The sequence below is a fragment of the Scylla paramamosain genome, chromosome 36 (genome assembly GCF_035594125.1).
Source record: "Scylla paramamosain isolate STU-SP2022 chromosome 36, ASM3559412v1, whole genome shotgun sequence".
Lineage (NCBI taxonomy): Eukaryota > Metazoa > Arthropoda > Malacostraca > Decapoda > Portunidae > Scylla > Scylla paramamosain.
The window spans coordinates 15,878,670-15,899,407 of NC_087186.1; the positions used below are offsets into that span (position 1 = coordinate 15,878,670).

A 20,738-nucleotide genomic window follows, 5' to 3' on the forward strand; every position below is an offset into this window, starting at 1 on the left:
AGCATGCCCTTCATAATCTCAAAGTACTTGCTAATGTGCATTATGCTTATGGTTCTCATCCTAATTCCCTGTAACCTCTATAGCCCATTACCTGTCAGGGTGCTCTTCACTGATGAGGTGTCTGGCTGTCTCGCCCAGCTGTCGGATGGTCTCAGCATAGTCAGTGACATCACTCTCGAGGCTCTGGTGCTTCTTCATCAGGTTCTGGGCAGAAAGTTCATCCTTGCCTCTGTCCTCCACCATCATGTACAGCTCCTGCTCACTCATCCAGACCTCGGCCTCGCTGGCGTCAAAGAGGTACTGCTGGGCCTTCTCAGACACCATGAGTTTGGATCGTCGGAATTCCATGGCGTCCTTCAGCTTCGCCCAGTCATCCAGCAGCTCCTCCAGCAGCTTGTGGAATTCATCGGCGTCTGTGTGTCCAGCCTCGATAAGCTTGCGTCCATTCTCGCACACAAGGTTGATCCTGGGCTCATGGTTGTCAATCTCTGTGCTCAGACTCTGCAGCTTCTTCTTCAGCATGTGGACGGTGAAGAGGGAGTTGCCGTACTCAGAGCTGGTGGCTTGAGGCATCTTCTCCTGGATCCAGAGCTTCTCATCCTCCACATCTCGCCTGAACTGGAAAGCCTCTTTCTTCTTATTCAGGGCTTCATTTCGGTCAAGAAGAGGTGCCTTCAGGGACTCGAACTTGGCTTCCACCTTGGCCTTCATTGACTTGACCTTATCTGTCTTTTCTGGATCCATACGCTGCAGGTAATCTGCCTGACTCTCGAGCTGTTCTACCTGTTTGGCCTTGACTGCCATTTGTGTTTCAATCAAATGTTGCTTCTGCATCAAAATATTTACAGAGGTCAAGTCCATGCCTGTGTCTCCACCCTCAATCTGTTTCTCGAGGTCACTCATCCAGGTGTCGATATCATCGCATGTTTGTTCGTACAGAACTTGCCTGTTGGCATCGAAGAGTCGTTCGCCCTTCTCCTTTGTCGTGCTTTCGAGGTCTTCGAAGTGTTGATTTAGCTCTGAAATCTTTGGTCCAATCATCTCAGCCATTTCTGGTTTCTCCTTGACCAATTCTTCTCCGGCCTGCTGCACTCTGACAAGCCTGTCTTTGTTGCTTGCAATCTCTGCTTCAAATGCCTGATGACGAGTCCACTTGCTGTGAACAGTCTTGGCTGAGCGGTAGCTCTCGTCCTGCGCAATGATGTGTTTCTCCTGCACCCAGTCATTGAGTTCCTCACAGTCCTGCAGGAACTGGTGCACCTGCAGTTGGTCCCGTAATCGTTCCATTTGCTCCAAGGCCCGTTCTCTGTTCTGCTGCCGCCTCTCCTCAATGTTCTCTGCCTTCTTCTGGATCTTGTCGACAGCATAGTGTCCCTCATCTAGCAGCCTCTGTGCAAACTGACAAATTCCATTGATTTTCTCATCATTTGCCTCCATGGTGGTGAGGAAGGCTTCATGTCTCTTAATAAGGTTTTCTGCCTGTTCAAGGTTGGTAGGAGTCTCATCCTTGCTCAGGTAGTGTTCTTGCTGACTTAGGAGCACCTCTCCCTGCTTGGCATCTCGCAAGAACATTTGCAAGTTGAGAGACTGAGATAAGAGCTGCTGTCTGTTCTCCCACATCTGGTGAAGCTCGGCCCAGCCATCCTTCAGGGCCTTGAGACGCTCCCTCAGGAACATATACTGGGCATCGTCTGCTGGAGTGACATCTTCTGCAGTGATGCGCTCACCATACTCCATCATCTTTGTGTAATCTTCTGTGTAGTTGTCAATCTCCTCTCGGATAGACTGGTGCTGGCTCAGCAGCTTCTCTGCTTCTGCAAGGTTAGATGGAATATCTTCTGAAGCCACATCAGTCATGGTCTTGGTCAACCAGGCCTGGAAGTGGTCAAGGTCGCGCAGGAAGCGGTGGAGGTCGCCAGCCTCCTCCAGCTTGGCATCACGCTCCTTCAGCAGCTGTGTCAGCTGGTCCCACACGGCACGGATCTGTTCGACGCGCTCACGGATGAGTTCAGCCTCCTCGGGATGCTCCTGGCTGATCTTATCGGCTTCCCTTTCCAGAGAGTCCAGCTTGGCCTGGATAGCAGCAAGGTCACGCTCCATGCCAGACAGGCGACGCTGCAGGGTCATGATGCCGCTCAGGTCAGTTCCCAGATCAGCAGTCTCCATCAGGACTCTCTTCTTGTCCTCAATCCACAGAACTGTTTCTCTGCATTCAATGTGGAATGTCTGAACACCGTGGGCAGAGTTGAGTTCTTCACGCTTGTTCTCAGCCTTTTCTCTGAGCTCTGCCCACCTCTGGTTCAGCTGGTTCTGGCGGGCAACGATGTCTTCTGAATTTGGATGTTCCACGTGCAGCAGCTGGCGAGCAAGTTGGTTCACCACGGCCACACGGCTTGCATTGGCATTCATTTCTTGTTCAAATCCTTCATATCTGTGCTTCATAATCTCACAGTCCTCAATGTCCTTGGCTGGCACCATGGTCTGCAGCATGCGCTCCTTCTCCCCAATCCATTGCTCCACTCCATCAGCCTCAGTGAACAGCTTGTACAGTGACAGAGCATCAAGCAGCCTCTGCTTCCTCATCTTAGCCAGTTCTAACAGTTCCTTGTACCTTCTGTCAATGGAAGCAAGCCTCTCAACCACATCAGGTGATTCCCTGTCAATTTCATTGAGTTCTGAGGCCTGCTGGTGAAGAGCCTCAATGGTTGTGGCATAATTCTTCAACTCTTCTGTGACGTCCTTGTGTTTCTTGAGGAGAGACTGAACGGTAGCCTCATCCCTGCCGGTGTCCTCGCTGGAGACCAGGCGCAGGATATCCAGCATCCAGGTGTCCACGTCATCAGCCTCAGTGTAGAACTGGTGCAGGTCCACGGCATCTGTCAGCCGCTTCTTGCGGTTGGCTGACTTCTCCTTAAGGTTGTTCCACATGCCCATAATTTCATCAATTCTCTCCTGAATCTTGTCAGAACCAAAGTGCTGCTGTGCAATGAGTTCTTCTCCAATCTTGACACAAGCCATAAGCTGTGGCTCATGAGAAGAAAGCTCCTCTTCCACAGTCTTGTGCTTGGTGAGTAGCAAGTTGACAGTGATCAGATCATGCCCAATGTCTGAGGTGGACAGAATCTGTTCCTTTTCCTTGATCCAGTTCTCTTCCTCTGCCATGTCCCAGTAGAACTGCCACAGCTTGCGGGACTCCTCCAGACGCAGCCTGCGCTCCACGGCCAGCTTCACCAGCTCACCGTAGGCGTCCTCCAGCTGCTGCACACGCTCCAGCACGATGGATGGGTCACAGGGCCGGTAGCCCTCCACCTGCTCATCATCCAGGAACCTCTGGGAGTGTTCAATGACTGTCTTCACGCGCTCACCCAGCACGTTGATGTCTGCCTCCAGGAGGGAATGTTTCTGCAGCAGGTCCTCCACACCCATGAGGTGTTTGCCGTAGTCTTCGCTCAGGAGGCGCACCTTCATGTCCTCCATGGAGTCCAGGATGTAAATCATCTCCTGGAAGTTCTGCTGCAGCTGCAGGGACAGTTCCAGCCTCATGCGGCGGAGACGCAGCAGTTCAAGCAGGTAATTCCATAATCGGAGAACATTGTCCTTCCTGGCATTGATGCGCTCAATGTCATGATAGTTCTCCGCCTCCAACTCTTGTGCCACGGCAACAACAGCCTGCACTCGCTCCTCATAGGCAAAGATGTCTGTCTCAATGGCCTCGTGCTTCTTGGCGGCGGCTTCCACAGCTGCCAGGTCAAAGCCAAAGTTGTCCTGGGAGACAAGGCGCTGATTCTCAGACAGCCAAGTCTCTCTCATCCCAGCCTTGCGGTTGAACCTTGCAGCCAGCTGCTCCAGTTTTTCTTGGCGAATCAGTTCCTCTCTCAGAGCCAGCTCCCTCTCATGCTCAGCCTTCTCCAGGCGCTCCCAGGCCTTGTTGATGTCGCTGATCATCTTGCCCTCCTTTGGCAGGTACGGCTTCTGGTTGTTGGCTCTCATCTTGGATTGCAGAGTGAAGAGTAGCACTTCAAGGTTACCTTTCTCCACAAACTTGGGAGGCTTCTCCACTGTGCGGTAGGTGTTGAACTGTGTCAGCTGAGTCTGTACTCCTGTCAGGGAGTTAGCAAAAGCTCGGTCATTGAGGCTCTCGATTGTTGTCTCAATCCACTTCAGAAGATCCGAGGTCAGATTCTCATATTCCTTGATCATCCTGTCATTCTCCATTGCGATGCCAACTACCTTGCCAATACGCTTGCCCTGCACAGTCTCCTGCTTTAGTTTGGAGAAGTAGTGGTAGTAGGTGACGACATAAGTGATGATGGACTTCTCGTCAGGCTGCTCAACAAAAATATCTTCGGCATCTAAAAGTTTTGTGAGGCCAAGTTTGTTTTCAGCTGTAGTGAAGGCATTGTTGAGGTTGTGGATGGGGTTTGAACGTGACAGCTTCTCATACTGCACCAGGTCTGGACGGTGCTTGTGGATGATGGCGTTGAAGGCAAGACCGTCCCTCCAGGAGGTGGTGAAGTTCCTGATGTTGACGTTGTGGTAGCCAGCAGTCTTCATCTGGCACCACAGGAGGAGAGCATCCTTGGCGCTCTTTGTCTCCTGGTTCTCTGTCTCCTCAATGGTGATGTCCTGGATCTGGAAGCGGAGGATGATGGTCCAGATGAGGCCGAGGGTGAGGCGGGCATTGCCGTCCACTATGTCATGGGAGCCCATGTTCTCCAGGTGCACCCGCTGGTCTCGCAGGAACTGCAGAGCCTTGTCCACATTCTCCAGGCAGTGGATCCTCATCTTTCCCTTGGTGGGTCGTGGCTGTGGGGGGAGAGGGTCAGACATTTTGTTACTTGTCAGTAATATGTGATACTTTTCTTCTAAACCATGAACAAACCTTTGTGGCTCCATCACTCTAGAGTGGCTTTCAAACAAAGATATAACAACTGATGACAACTTGACTGCTTACAATCATTTTTAGGAAAAGAGCCGGGAAAGGTTGTGCCACTCACCAGCCGCTCCCCTGACAGGATCTCCAGCAGTTTGAGGAGCTGCTTGCCATCGCGTAGGTCAACGTACAGGTCCCCGATGCGTGTGCTGACCCGGACCAGGTGCGAGTTGACCCACTTCATGAAGGTCTTCTTCTGCACACTCTCTCGCTCATCTGGAGAGAATGAACAGAATGAGTAAGTGGATGAGTAACATGTGAGAAATTAAGAAAAGGAATAAAGTACTGAAGTATTAAAATATGTACAGATGCACAAAAAATAACTTCATTATGACGTTGAAAAATCTATCAAGCAACTTCCTCCATCTATCACACTCCCAGTTCTCAATGATGTGGAACTCTTGACAAAACCAGTTCATCTGTCTATACATCACTTTCTACTTGAATTATATACATGAGGTCCACTGAAATTTGTGAAATGACTATTCAGAACATAATGTACATTGCCTTGAGTTATTGTTATGAAAATACAGACATTGCAGTTTAAGCCTCCCATAAATAGCAAGATAGTACATTTATCAACCTTAAAACTAATCCCATAAACAGCAGTACAATAATCTGCATACTATAAACTTACTATTTTCACCACAATCCTCCACACACCACATTCACCACACATGTCACTCAGCAAGACACACTCACACACACAACAAGTAAAACTCATAACAAACATAAGTACAATACAGTATCAACCCCTTCCTATTAAGACACAATTTATCAATACATGAATCTGGAACACCTTTACCTTTGAGCTCTTTAATGTGACGCTCCATAGCACCTGTGTAAATGTGCTGCACGGACGGGTCGCTGGTGATGGACCTCTTGACAGGCTTGTGTGCCATCACCTTAACTTTGCGCACTGACTCACTCCTGGAAGGCCAACTTGACAGCTCAAACTTCATCTCACTGAGCACTGGTTCTTCGCCTGCAGGAGGAAGGTTCGTCTCCTCTGCAATGCCGGAGGACGACGCAGACTGCCTTATTATCTGCTGCAGCTCGGGGGGTTTGGCGCTCAGAGGCGAGATAGGTGTGCTGCTGGAGCCACCACTATCAGACTCATGACTTGAATACTCGCTTGCACTCAACCTCTTCCTTCTGTGGCCTATCTGATCCTTGCCTTCCACTCCATCTAGGGATGAGCTGCTGGAGGACCTGTGGCTCCTCTTGTGGCTGCTGGACACCACCTGGATGTGCTGCGTCTGCTGGCCATATGATGTCACTGTCTCACTGTTGGTGGAGGACTCTCGGGACACTTGCCTTTTGGAGACCCGACCACCAGCACTGCCCAGTGATTCTCGAGATAACTGTGTCATCAAGAGTCCACGACGTGGAGTGCTGCTGGACCCTTGAGCGTCCTGTGTCACCGACACCTGGCCGCTGGCACTGCCATGCGACTCTCGAGAAACCTGCGAGGTCAACACTTGTCCAGTGGCACTGCTAAAAACCTCCTTTGACACTTGCATCACTGTGACTTGACCACTGGCACTGCTACATGACTCCTGAGAGATCTGCTTTGTTAGGATCTGGCCACCGGCACAGCTAGAGACCTCCTGAGAAGCCTGAGTCATGGAGACCTGCCCACCATTACTGCTGAAGGACTCCTGGGAGACCTGCATTGTCAAGATCTGACCACCATAGTCAACAAAGGAATCCTGAGAGACCCGTGTTGTCAGCACTCGGTCGCCAGCACTGCTGGAAGACTGCTGGGTCACCTCCACTGCTGTGCTCTGACCAGTGGTGCCATTAGTGACCTGAACATTGTGGGACTTTTCACCAATTTCTCCAAGGGACTCCATCCATGCCTGGTTGAGAGAATCCCTCCATGTATCTCTATCTGAGCTGTACTGCTGCTCCTCCTGGTCTGCTTCCTTCCCTTCCTTGGCTTCCTCAAATATCTCCTCCTTACTGCTGCTGCTGCTGCTGCTGCTGCTGCTGGAGCTACTGCTGCTGGAGCTCGTTGAGTCCTTCCTTGCTTCCTTTCTCTCCATTTTGTGTGGGAATGATTTCTCGTATCTTCACACTCAAAGGGTTCAATTTTCCTCCTTCACTATCCTTCCATTCTGACCACTGTCCACCGCATCAAAATGTCACAGCTTCACTGACACCATAAGACAGGATGTTGGATGTGATAACAGAATGATGCCATACAGAGAACCATAACTGTATTAAATCATATTCCCACACACCAAGCACTAGCTGGGCACTGGTAGCAGGGAGCAACTACCCCATCTGATCTTTCTTATCTCCCACCTCCATGATACATGATGAGATAAGCTCAGGTTATCCTCAAAATGTGGTGGAAATGGTGAGTCTTGACATCTGCATCAGTCACCGCTTCCTAACATAAATAGATATTAGGCTGTTTACATGAAGCAGAACAATATACACATACACACCAGTGAATAAATATACCCAGAAACACACACACACACACACACACACACACACACACACACACGAATATTATCACCACATGAATTGATGTTTTATCTTAACAGTTAAGATTATAACCTCAAGCCTCACACTATGGGAGTTCCTTGCACAATAAAGCCTCTTCACCCTCAATAAACCCAGGCAGCTTTATAATACAATGACTACCTGAACTTTAAATGTAACTTGTGCATACTTAAGCCATTAAAATGAAATATATTCATCATAAAAGGATACTTAAACATTGCAGGGAGTACAGGGGCAACTGTAACTAGAATGAAGTCAGGAAGAGATGAAGTGCATGCGGGAAAAACACATCACAATACTGAAGCCTTTTACACTTCAGAAGCCTATCACTGTATTCTTTACTTGATATTACAGCTTCCAAATAATTTGCTAACTGTATTCAGACAAAATATTTAGCACATCAGACCTATCAATGTGTTACTGAATTGCCATTACAGCTTCTAACAACCTGATAACTGTATTGAGACAAGACATTTAGCACTTTAGATCTATCAACAAGTGCTACATTCAACACTGTGATCTGTTGGTTGTATTAAGACATTTAGCACAACATAGACCTATCAACATGTCCTCTACTTGATGCCACACCTTATAATCATGTGCTAACTGAGCTTGATGGGACATTAGGCACATTGTACATCTATCCACACCTCCTGTTTGATATTACAGCTTATAATCATCTGCTATCTGGATTTAGATAGCTGTACACACTACTGGTTCTTCTTTAAGGATGGGGGCACCACCACCACCACCACCACCACCTTGCTCTGCCTTACATCTCTGTTACACTCATTTCTTGCTTGTCTTCCTTCAGTGCATCCATTCACATTTTTTTTAGTTCTCCAATCTTCCTCCTGTTTCAGTATTCTGTCTAATAAATCCTATCTAACAAATCATCACATTTCATCTGGCTTTAGACTACTAATAAGGGACATTTACATAAACCCTTACTCCACATAAAGCTGAATTCATGATCACACTTTGCTGAGACATGACAGTGAATGTGTCATCCTCGCCTGTTGACAGTAAAATGGCCAGATGCTGCCTTAAGAGGATTGGCTAATAGGATCACCAACTGGGATCACTTCAAGGGGATTAACACCATGACATTTCTGGGTTATTTGTGAGTGCCCTGCCATTAGTTACATTAGTCACTGGGGAAGATTAAGACTTTAGTGGTAATGGGTTTATTAGTTTACACAACCTCTGAAAGCTAAATAGGAAGATGAAGATGAAGGAAACTCAATGCTGTCAATACTGAGCGTCCTAGATACTTGTGTTACACTGTAAATAATGCCAGTAATAACAAGGAAGAAATTAATTAGTTTTATTATCTATTTGTCAAGGCTTATAACAACTTACAGATTACAGCTTTTTAATATATATGTCAATAACCTTCACACAAGACAAAAAGTTACAACATTCAAGAAAATCATCCTGTCTAAAAACAACCACACAAGAAAATAACCTTAATATAACCAAATCAGTCTTTTAAATCTTTCTGTTTGCTACTTTCATAACACACAAACCAGGAAGGAATTGGAAGGAACTGGTTCTCAAATAGAGTGGTAGATGAATGGAATGGACTCAGTAATCAGGTTGTTGGTGCTGAGTCATTACGGAGCTTTAAAAGATTAGACAAATTTATGGATAGGGATGATAGGTGGAGGTAGGTAGGAAGGTTTTAAACAGGGACTGCCATGTGTAGGCCTGGTGGCTTCTTGCAGCTTCCCTTATTTTCTTCTTTAACTGCCACAGCTTCACAGCAAAACACATCAACAACAACACATCACAAACAAACTTACAATTACATCATCCCTTTCCATCCTGTCCATCTTCACTCCTGTCCAGCCCTGCCCTGCCCTTTCCTTCCTGTCCCATCTCCTCTCTCCAGACACACCCTGATTTCAACATCACACAGCAAGAGCCACGCCCCAAGTGACCCAGAATGACCCCTCTTCCCGGAACTGTACCTTAAACCTGGATACCTTTGCTAATCTTAACAGGCTCTAGTGGAAGTTACAGGGGACTTTCAAGGGTGTATTTGTGATTCCTGGGTTAGTCTGACAGGGCTTCTGTATCATCAGTGGAGGTAAATTCCCTTGAGAGCCTGACTAATCATCTATGTGGTATTTGCAAAGGTTCTAGTGTGATTAATGTTTCAATATACAGGTTTTGAGGAATGAGTGAAAAAGACTAGAAGATGAAAGGAAGGAAGGAAAGAAGGAAGGAAGGTAGATAAATAAATAAGGAGATAGATCAAACTGATATATATGGTTGATTGATAGATTGATAGATAGATAGATAGATAGATAGATAGATAGATAGAAAGAAAAAGAAAGAAAGAAAGAGGGAAGGAAACACAGAAGGAAGCATGACAGACACAAGAAAATTACAGAAACAAGAGAGAAAATGGGAAATGCATGAAAGAGAAACACCAGAAACAGAAGCAATAAATGAATAAAGAAATAACACCAGGAAGAGAAGCAATGAAAGAGGGAAGGGAAAACACCAAGAGCGGAATCAACGAAAAAGAGAAAGAAGACCAGGGGAACTGACCAGCGAGAGCCTTGATCCTGGACCTTTCAAACAGCCTGGAGGAGGAGTTCCCGCCATCATAGTCGAAGTCCTCGATGACCTCCTCCTGCTTCAGAGGATCCCAGCGGACCCCCACACTAATGTCTGTCGTCATCCTGTTCTTCTCGGCTCAGACCCTGCAAAGAAGCTTCGTCAGCACCACCTTCAGGAAACGTGAGCATAAGAAGAAAAGAACCAAAAACATTAGAATTCTATTAAAATATTGTACCATAACAACATTTGAGCATAACATTACAATTAGAATATTTTAAAATGTCATTTGAATATCAGAATGCACAACACTGAAAGTTAAGAATACAAAAAAAGATAAAAGGCATAAAATTGTAAGGAAATTCTCTTCATACTGCTGATGTTGTTTATTATTTATTTATTTATTTATTTTAGCCACGTCCTCCAATGCCTAAAATTATAATTAAAAATGTCCAGTTTGGTCTGAATTTTTTTTTGTAATGATGACTCACACACACACACACACACACACACACACGTATACTTCCTAAATACAGCACTAGCTGAATCAACACTCTCTCTCTCTCTCTCTCTCTCTCTCTCTCTCTCTCTCTCTCTCTCTCTCTCTCTCTCTCTCTCTCTCTCTCTATCATCCTGACCCCCCTCTTGCAGTATGTGGAGAGAGTCACGAGGCAGGGAGGAGGAGGAGGAGGAGGAGGAGGAGGAGGAGGAGGAGGAGGAGGAGGAGGAGGAGGAGGAGGAGGGAAGACTACTCCTCGTGGACAACGGAGCTCTGTTGTGGTTTAAAGGGGCATTCCTCCTCCTCCTCCTCCTCCTCCTCTTGCGCACCCCTTACCCTTCACCTCAAGCCTCCCTCCTCTTACACACACACACACACAAACACACTATCGCTCCGTACGTTGATGAAGTGAGGAAGGGAGGAAGATAGAGAGGGGAAGAAGAGGAGGCAGTTATCACTCCATTTATCGGGGCGTGGCTCTCCTCCTCCTTCCATGACCCCCAATCGCCCCCGTCTCTCTCTCTCTCTCTCTCTCTCTCTCTCTCTCTCTCTCTCTCTCTCTCTCTCTCTCTCTCTCTCTCTCTCTCTCTCTCTCTCTCTCGAATCTGACGAAGGAAGGAAGATAAGAAGAGGTAAGATAAAGATGATCTTTCATAAAGGAAGAAGTGAGGCGAAGAAAGGAGGAAGATGTAGTGGGGCGAAAGGAGGAGGAGGAGGAGGAGGAGGAGGAGGAGGAGGAGGAGGAGGAGGAGGAGGAGGAGGAGGAGGAGGAAGAGGAGAAGGAAGAGGAGGAGGAGGATAATAGAGGAAACTAATAAGATGATAAGGCAGGGACTGATATGAGAAAAGTTTTGAGAAGGATCGCAATCATGAAGAAGAAGAAGAAGAAGAAGAAGAAGAAGAAGAAGAAGAAGAAGAAGAAGAAGAAGAAGAAGAAGAAGAAGAAGAAGAAGAAGAAGAAGAAGAAGAAGAAGAAAGAAAAGAAGGAGAAGAAGAAATAGAAATCGTAAATTGTCCCCACACACACACACTTATATAAATCCATGCACATTTTATATCCCCGTACACGCAAACCCACATACACCAAATACAACACATACATACATACATACGAGTACATACATACACCTATACACATCACCTCATACTCCAATACGCCATAGGGTCCATAATGTATTTCAAACCTATTAATTCATCGCCCTTCACGCCCTTCAACCAAGCACTCATGTTTACAGTGTCGTGTTTACATTCCATCAATAGAGGTGACATCACGCCCTCGTTAGCGCCCCGCGAGGAGGAGGAGGAGGAGGAGGAGGAGGAGGAGGAGGAGGAGGAATAAAAAAGGGAAATGAAAGAAGAGTAATACAAATGCTTGAGAAAATAAGATGAGAATAAAAACGAGGAAAATATCTGAAGAGGAGGTGGAGGAGGAGGAGGAGGAGGAAGAGAAGGAAGAGGACACTAGGACTGAGAGAGATGGAGACTAGGAAAAAAAAGCAAGAAGAAAGATGAGAGAAAAGTGTGATAACAAGCGTGAACACAAAAGAGGTGAAGAGAAGGGCATAATAGGAAGAAAAAGAGCAGAAACGATAGTAAGAGAAAAGAACAGAAGAAAAGGATGGAAGAGAAGAGAAAGAAGAGAGGAAATGATGGTTAAAAACAAACAAATAAACAATTAAATCAATAAATAAGGATGGAGGAAGAGGAAAATGAGAAACTAATGCAAACTACACTAACTAAATCAGACTCCACTTCATTGACAGAGTGACAAAGGTGGTGAATAAAGCCTGGCTCGTTAATTAAGAAAAAAAATAAAGGTTTAAAAAAAAAAAAGAAGTAAATGAATGAAGCTACCGTGTCGCACCTGTGCCTCTCCCGCCTCAGGTGTGCGCGTGGCCCTAATGACTCATGAAGGACAGGTAACACAGGCTTATGTCCAGTTATTTTTTGTCTCTTGAACGAATGGAAATTAATACGTACAGGAAAACTAGATGGAGTTATTTATTTATTTTTTTATATAAATTTTGTGAAGTGAAAATTAACAGATGAAAATTTGAGTTTCCCCTCTTTTCATGTTATTTTTATCTATTTGTTATTGCGATGATATATTAATAAGTGGTTGTAGTATATGGGTTGGGAAATGTTTGTTCTTACACTTTTTTTTTATTTTGAGAAGTTAAAATAAATACAAGAGTGAAAATTAGCTTCCTTTCTTTTTTTTAGGTGAAGAGGATTCATTTAATGTTTTATTACGACATGAAATTAATAAGTGGAAGTAACACAATGAGGAAATTAGCTGTTTATTTACTGACTTCCTTCACACAAACAGAAACACGTCAGGCAGAAGGAATGTTAAAAGTGGAAAAAAATGCGGACTTATTTCCTGCTTTACTTTGAAACACGCGTGAGTTAAGGGACAAAAAATAGAAGAGGAAAAAACACCAGGTTCCTGAATTTCCCCCGTGACTCAAATTAAGCCTCGTCAGGGAACAGAAATAAAAGCTGATGGAAAAGGGGAAAAATAAATAAGCCTCTTTCTTTTCATGCAGTAATTAATTAAGAGGAAAACTTTTTGATGAATATTAAGGTCAAAAATAGTAAACTTTTCAGAACATTTATTATTATTATTATTATTATGATTATTATTATTATTATTATTATTATTATTATTATTATTATTATTACCATCATCATCATCAATATTATTTTGTGACCTAATTTCTTATTCCTCCTCTTTCCTCATCATCATCATCTTCCTCCTCCTCCTCCTCCTCCTCCTCCCTTCACTCATCAACTAAAGCGACTGTGAAGGGAGAAGGGGAGGAGGAAGATGGATAAGGAGGGAGAGGAGGGAGAGGAGGAAGAGGAGGGAGTGACCTGCCACGCCCACCAGAAACATGACGCCCTAAACACACACACACACACACACACACACACACACACACACACACACACACACACACACACACACACACACACACTAATGAATTAATTATATTGCGGGTTATTCCTTCCTCGTTAAGCAAAGAAATAAAAAGAAGATGAAGAAAAGAAGAAGAAGAAGAAGAAGAAGAAGAAGAAGAAGAAGAAGAAGAAGAAGAAGAAAATAACTATCCATAATACAATTGAGAACCGAACAATGAACAAAAAAATTACTAACAAAAGGAAGATGAGGTGAAACTAAAACAATGAGAGAGAGAGAGAGAGAGAGAGAGAGAGAGAGAGAGAGAGAGAGAGAGAGAGAGAGAGAGAGAGAGAGAGAGAGAGAGAGAGAGAGAGAGAGAGAGCGTGGCTCGAATGGAAAGGAGGAATGATGAGTGCAGGGGAGGAAAGGAAGAGCTAAAGGGAGGAGGAGGAGGAGGAGGAGGAGGAGGAGGAGGAGGAGGAGGAGGAGGAGGAGGAGGAGGAGGAGGAGGAGGAGGAGGAGGAGGAAACTATCGTCACACTCTGGAGGAAACACTACGTCATCTGGAGGAGTTTTTCCCTTCGTCAGGAGGGAAAAATGATGTACCCTTGAGAGAGAGAGAGAGAGAGAGAGAGAGAGAGAGAGAGAGAGAGAGAGAGAGAGAGAGAGAGACCGACATCCACGTGTACTGATGTAAATATATAACATTCTCTCTCTCTCTCTCTCTCTCTCTCTCTCTCTCTCTCTCTCTCTCTCTCTCTCTCTCTCTCTCTCTCTCTCTCCTCCCTTCTTCCTGTCCCTCCCACGCTTCTCCATTCCTCCATCTCCCACACTTATCTCCTATCCCACGCTTCTCCTCCTCCTCCTCCTCCTCCTCCACCTCCTCCTCCTCCTACACGTCTACATTTGCTTAATAACAAGGAAGGAACACTTGTGAATAATCAACACAAGTAACTAACTCCTGTTGCTATCCTCCTCCTCCTCCTCCTCCTCCTCCTCCTCCTCCTCCTCCTCCTCCTACGTATTGTCATCGTCCTCATTCTATATACTGTTAGTTCTTTTATTTTATTTCGCTTCCCTTATCTCCTCCTCCTCCTCCTCCTCCTCCTCCTCCTCCTCTTCTTCTTCTTCTCCCTCCTCCTCCTGCTCCTCCTCCTGAAGAAAATCAATAATGAAAAGTCTTCTGTGGCAGAATAAGGAGATTAATCGAGAGAGAGAGAGAGAGAGAGAGAGAGAGAGAGAGAGAGAGAGAGAGAGAGAGAGAGAGAGAGAGAGAGAGAGAGAGAGAGAGAGAGAGAGAGAGAGAGAATCAATTGAGCTATGATGATGTTGAAGGAATCATGAAAAGGACAGGAGGACGGGGAGGAGAAGAAGGAGGAGGAGGAGGAGGAGGAGGAGGAGGAGGAGGAGGAGGAGGAGGAGGAGGAGGAGGAGGACGGCCAATAATTACAAAGGGGAAGGGTGAGGAAAAGGAAGAGGGAGGAGAGTGAGAGAGGTGAAAGGTGAGGATGGAGGAACAATGTGAGAGAGAGAGAGAGAGAGAGAGAGAGAGAGAGAGAGAGAGAGAGAGAGAGAGAGAGAGAGAGAGAGAGAGAGAGAGAGAGAGAGAGAGAGAGAGAGAGAGAGAGAGAGAGAGAGAGAGAGAGAGAGAGTTCAAGCAAGCATGACGCCAGAGTTGCATCACACCCAAGAAGAAGAAGAAGAAGAAGAAGAAGAAGAAGAAGAAGAAGAAGAAGAAGAAGAAGAAGAAGAAGAAGAAGAAGAAGAAGAAGAAGAAGAAGAAGAAGAAGAATTCACCCCGCCCACATGACACAGTACAATCACCCCCTCCCCTCCCTTCCCCTCCCCTCTCCCTCTCACCGCCCACTCATACACTTACACTAATGCGCCCAATGAACTCAGAAGGGATGGCAATTTTCTTACTACACCAGTGTCACCACCTCACTATCATTCACCACCAGCCGTCACCATCATCACTATTCATTTTTTCCCCTATTTTTTTTTCCTTTTTTTCTATATCTTATCTATTTTATCCTGTCGTCTTTTCATTGTTACCATCATCACTATCCTTTTTTTTTATTTTTCCTAACTTTTTTTTCCTATTCTTTTCCTTTTAATTTCGATCTTTTCTTTGTGCAATATATATATATATTTTTTATTTTTTTTTTTTTCCTATTTTCTTGTATTTTCTGTCTTTTTAATCACCACCACTATTTTTCCCAACTTTTTTTTCCTATTTTTCTTTCCTCTGCACTATCTCATCACCACCACTATCACCACCAGCACCAGCACCACCACTATCACCACCACCACCAGCACCACCACCACCACCACCACGCCCCCATGACCGTGACCACTTCACCACCACCATCACTGCTTGTCACTTTCACATCACCACCACCACCACCACCACCACCACTTTACAAGGCTAAGAAAGAAAAGAAGGAAGGTCTTAAAATGTTTGTCTTTCTTGTCTCTCCCTTTTTATCCCCATCTACCTCTCTTCCCTCTGTCAGTGGCGCCTCTTTGACAGACAGACGAGACAGGTAAACGCAGGTAATGAAAGACAGGTTAACACAGACTATAAATACATACCTGTCTGTTTATGTCTGTCTGTCTCTATTTTTCGATTTTTCTGTTATTTTTTTAATGTTGGTAAGCTTTTTTAAATGTAAGTATATTTTTTTTTATGTACGTAATTAAGTTCAAGTTTTATTTTATATCTGATAGTTTTTTTTTTAATACATCTTATACCTCTGTGTGCTATATGGTCGTTGGCTGAAATGAAGACAGTATTATTATTATTATTATTATTATTATTATTATTATTATTATTATTATTATTATTATTATTATTATCATTTTTTTTTTATATATATTGACCACGACACAGCTTGTAGAATTATATATTTGTAAACGTATTTTTAGTGCCTCTTATTTGTACAGTATGTAATTGTGGACTACAGGGTGTAATTACCAAATATATTTAAGTTATTCTGTAATTTTAGTATTAAGAACGTATTACCTATGAATACTTATATATAATGTAATCTTGCTGTAATCAATAAACTATCTATCTATACAACTGTTTATCTGTCTGTTCATTTCTCTACTCAACTAACGAAGCTAATTCTGTCGACCTAATTAAAACTGATCTATTTCTATCTACCTCATTAACATTCACCTATCAACATCTACATACCTGTACATTCACCTGCCATGTAATAAGCTCACCTGTGTCGCTCCTATAAACACACCTGGTCATTCACCTGTCACGGATCAATCAATCTACTTACGTATTCATTTAACATTGGGTGGATCTATATCAAGCTCTCTCTCTCTCTCTCTCTCTCTCTCTCTCTCTCTCTCTCTCTCTCTCTCTCTCTCTCTCTCTCTCTCTCTCTCTCTCTCTCTCTAGTGCAAACTTTCTATATATATTTTAGTATTTTACGAGAATGCAAGCAGCATGTCCTAGATTTTACGGTGGAAGAAAACGTGATGTGTGTGTGTGTGTGTGTGTGTGTGTGTGTGTGTGTGTGTGTGTGTGTGTGTGTGTGTGTGTGTGTGTGTGTGTGTGTGTGTGTGTGTGTGTGTGTGTGTGTGTGTGTGTGTGTGTGTGTGTGTGTGTGTGTGTGTGTGTGTGTGTGTGTGTGTGTGTGTGTGTGTGTGTGTGTGTGTGTGTGTGTGTGTGTGTGTGTGTGTGTGTGTGTGTGTGTGTGTGTGTGTGTGTGTGTGTGTGTGTGTGTGTGTGTGTGTGTGTGTGTGTGTGTGTGTGTGTGTGTGTGTGTGTGTGTGTGTGTGTGTGTGTGTGTGTGTGTGTGTGTGTGTGTGTGTGTGTGTGTGTGTGTGTGTGTGTGTGTGTGTGTGTGTGTGTGTGTGTGTGTGTGTGTGTGTGTGTGTGTGTGTGTGTGTGTGTGTGTGTGTGTGTGTGTGTGTGTGTGTGTGTGTGTGTGTGTGTGTGTGTGTGTGTGTGTGTGTGTGTGTGTGTGTGTGTGTGTGTGTGTGTGTGTGTGTGTGTGTGTGTGTGTGTGTGTGTGTGTGTGTGTGTGTGTGTGTGTGTGTGTGTGTGTGTGTGTGTGTGTGTGTGTGTGTGTGTGTGTGTGTGTGTGTGTGTGTGTGTGTGTGTGTGTGTGTGTGTGTGTGTGTGTGTGTGTGTGTGTGTGTGTGTGTGTGTGTGTGTGTGTGTGTGTGTGTGTGTGTGTGTGTGTGTGTGTGTGTGTGTGTGTGTGTGTGTGTGTGTGTGTGTGTGTGTGTGTGTGTGTGTGTGTGTGTGTGTGTGTGTGTGTGTGTGTGTGTGTGTGTGTGTGTGTGTGTGTGTGTGTGTGTGTGTGTGTGTGTGTGTGTGTGTGTGTGTGTGTGTGTGTGTGTGTGTGTGTGTGTGTGTGTGTGTGTACAAAATAGCTTTACACTGCTGGATTTATCGAGCGAGGCAAAGGTGCAAGTCATATCACAGGTAAGGTAAGGTTAGGTAAGGTAAGGTTAGGTTAGGTTAGGTTAGGTTAGGTAAAATTTGGTTAGGTTAGGTTAGGTTAGGTTAGGCAAGGTAAAATTTGGTTAGGTTAGGTTAGATTGGGTGAAGTGAGGTAAGATTAGATTAGGTTAGGTTAGGTTAGGTTAGGTTAGGTTACGTTAGGTCAGATTGGGTGAAGTGAGGTAAGGTTAGGTTAGGTTAAGGCAAGGTAAGGTAAGGTAAACTGAGGTGTGGTGAAGTAAAGTGAGTATTTGGAGGTAAAAGTATAAATATAATAGCACTAGTGATAATGGTGGTGATGATGATGATGGAGGTGGTGGTAGTGATTGTGGTGGTGGTGGTGGTGGTGGTGGTGACGCAAGATAAAATTTACTGTACATATTTTCACAACTTTTACTTTCCTGCTGTTACACGTCTCTCTCTCTCTCTCTCTCTCTCTCTCTCTCTCTCTCTCTCTCTCTCTCTCTCTCTCTCTCTCTCTGAAATTCACTAACATCTGTACGTAAACCGGTCTGTCTGTACGTAATTTGAGGACCATCCCTTACTACGGCACGTGAACAGAAAACGGAGATGCGTGGGAAGGGATAACATAGATAAAATGGAAGAAAATGTGAGATAAGACAGGAAATTCTTCATGTCTTGCAGAGAGAGAGAGAGAGAGAGAGAGAGAGAGAGAGAGAGAGAGAGAGAGAGAGAGAGAGAGAGAGAGAGAGAGAGAGAGTGCGAAGGTCGAGTTCATACGAGTATAAAACCCGTACGTTCATTTTTTTCCTTTTTTTCTTTTTTTTCTTTTTTCTAGTCACGTTATGTTTGGCTTCTCTTTACTTCCTTTGTTTATTGCCTCTTTTCTTAGTTCCCTCTTTCTTATCCTACGTTTCCCTTTCTCTACCGTTTATTATTATTTTTCTTATTTTCCTCTTCTTTATTGCGTCTCCTTACTTCTTCCTCGTATTGTTTATTATCCATCCTTCCCTCCCTCCTCCAGATCTTTTCACAAGCACCTCTCTCTCTCTCTCTCTCTCTCTCTCTCTCTCTCTCTCTCTCTCTCTCTCTCTCTCTCTCTCTCTCTCTCTCTCTCTCTCTCTCTCCGCCATTGTGACCTACCCTCCCCGCTGACCTAAGACAATGACCCTCAGTTCGCAGGAGGAGGAGGAGGAGGAGGAGGAGGAGGAGGAGGAGGAGGAGGAGGAGGAGGAGGAGGAGGAGGAGGATAAAGAACAAGCACTGATACTGAAAGCAAGGGAGCGAGAGAGAGAGAGAGAGAGAGAGAGAGAGAGAGAGAGAGAGAGAGAGAGAGAGAGAGAGAGAGAGAGAGAGAGAGAGAGAGAGAGAGAGAGAGAGAGAGAGAGAGAAAGAACAAAAAGAGGGAAAGAGAAAAGAATAAAGGAAGGGAAAAGAAGGAATAAAAGGAGGTAAAAGGAGATGGAGAAGGAGAAAAAGGAAAAAGATACGTGAAGAAGGGAAGAGGAATAAAGGAAGATAATAAATGGGGAAAACAAACAAAAAAGAAAAAAGAAAAGAAAGAAAAGAAAGAAAAAAGAAAAAAGAAAGCCGGGGAGGAGAAAGTGAAAAGTGAGAGATAAAGAGAGAGAAAAGGAAAGATGAGAGATAGAGAAGAAGTAAGGAATAAGAAAGCGAAGAGAAATAACAAAGAGGACATAACGAAAGGAAGGAAAGAAGGGAGAGGAGATAAAAAGTGGAGGAAGGAGAAAAACAGGAGGAAATGCAGGAGACACTAGGGAAGAAAAGGAGGAGAAAAAGAAAGCAAAAGAAGGGAGGGGTGAGGGAGGGAAGAGAGAAAGTTAGAGGGGGGAGGAGGGAGGAGAAAGGAGGAAAGGTAGACATGATGGAAAAAAAGGAGACAGGATGATGTGTACGAGAGAGAGAGAGAGAGAGAGAGAGAGAGAGAGAGAGAGAGAGAGAGAGAGAGAGAGAGAGAGAGAGAGAGAGAGAGAGAGAGAGAGAGAGAACACAATTATCTAAATTCCCAGCTGGTCTTTCCTGGTAAACGAAACAAAGAAAACGAGGAAAAGGAAGCAAACAAGAGAAAAGAGAGAAAAAGAAAGAAAAGACGAAGGAAGAATGAATTAAGATTATAAATTAAGAAAGGGAATAAAATAAACAAAACAGTAAGACGAATGAACGACCTAAGTAATGGATAATAAACGGGGAGAGGAGATAAAGAATAAATATGCGAGAAAAATGCTGTGAAAGGAGAGGAACAAAAGTAATTAATGAAGGAAGGAAGAAAAGAAAGAAAGAAAGAAAGAAAGAAAGAAAGAAAGAAAGAAAGAAAGAAAGAAAGAAAGAAAGGAATGAATGAATGTATGAATGAATGAATGAATGAATGAATGAATGAAGGAAGGAAGGAAGGAAGAAAAATGCTGAATATTCATTCAAAACTTACTTATATATCTACAGGAGGAGGAGAAGAAGAAGAAGAAGAAGAAGAAGAAGAAGAAGAAGAAACACATACCAAGCAAAAAAAATAATAAATAAAGAGAAGAAAGGAATAACAATGATAATAACAACAATAACAAAAGAAAATTCAATAACTTCACATGCACTCTCTCTCTCTCTCTCTCTCTCTCTCTCTCTCTCTCTCTCTCTCTCTCTCTCTCTCTCTCTCTCTCTCTCTCTCTCTCTCTCTCTCTCTCTCTCTCTCGGATAAAAGGAGGAAAAGAAGAGGAAAAGGAAAGGGAGAGGAGGAAGGGATAAGGAGGGAAGTTTAGAGGGAGGGAGGAAAGGGAGGGAAGACGGAGAGAGGGAAGGAGAGGGAGGGAATGGAGGTAATAAAAGCCTTAGGGAGAGGGGAGGAAAGGAAGAGAGAGGCAAGGAAGAGAGA

General features: G+C 44.4%; 1 protein-coding gene across 43 annotated transcripts in view; it reads right to left on the bottom strand.

The window, feature by feature from the left end:
- Window positions 1–20,738, bottom strand: part of LOC135091120 (spectrin beta chain-like) — a 93,429-nt gene that overhangs the window by 18,911 nt on the left and 53,780 nt on the right. For 26 of the 43 annotated variants that reach the window (XR_010262341.1, XR_010262339.1, XR_010262338.1 and 23 more), the window contains exons 1-3: window positions 5,739–7,128; window positions 4,998–5,149; window positions 92–4,806 (exon numbers count right to left, since the gene is read on the bottom strand). Coding sequence is in view for 32 of the 43 variants with exons in the window: in XM_063988507.1 (XP_063844577.1) it covers window positions 92–4,806; window positions 4,998–5,149; window positions 5,739–6,981 (6,110 nt within the window). In the remaining 11 variants the exon portion in view is untranslated. Of the gene's footprint in view, window positions 1–91; window positions 4,807–4,997; window positions 5,150–5,738; window positions 7,129–10,009; window positions 10,165–20,738 lie in introns of those variants that run through there. The other 17 variants (XR_010262346.1, XR_010262344.1, XR_010262340.1 and 14 more) reach the window with 2 other exon arrangements.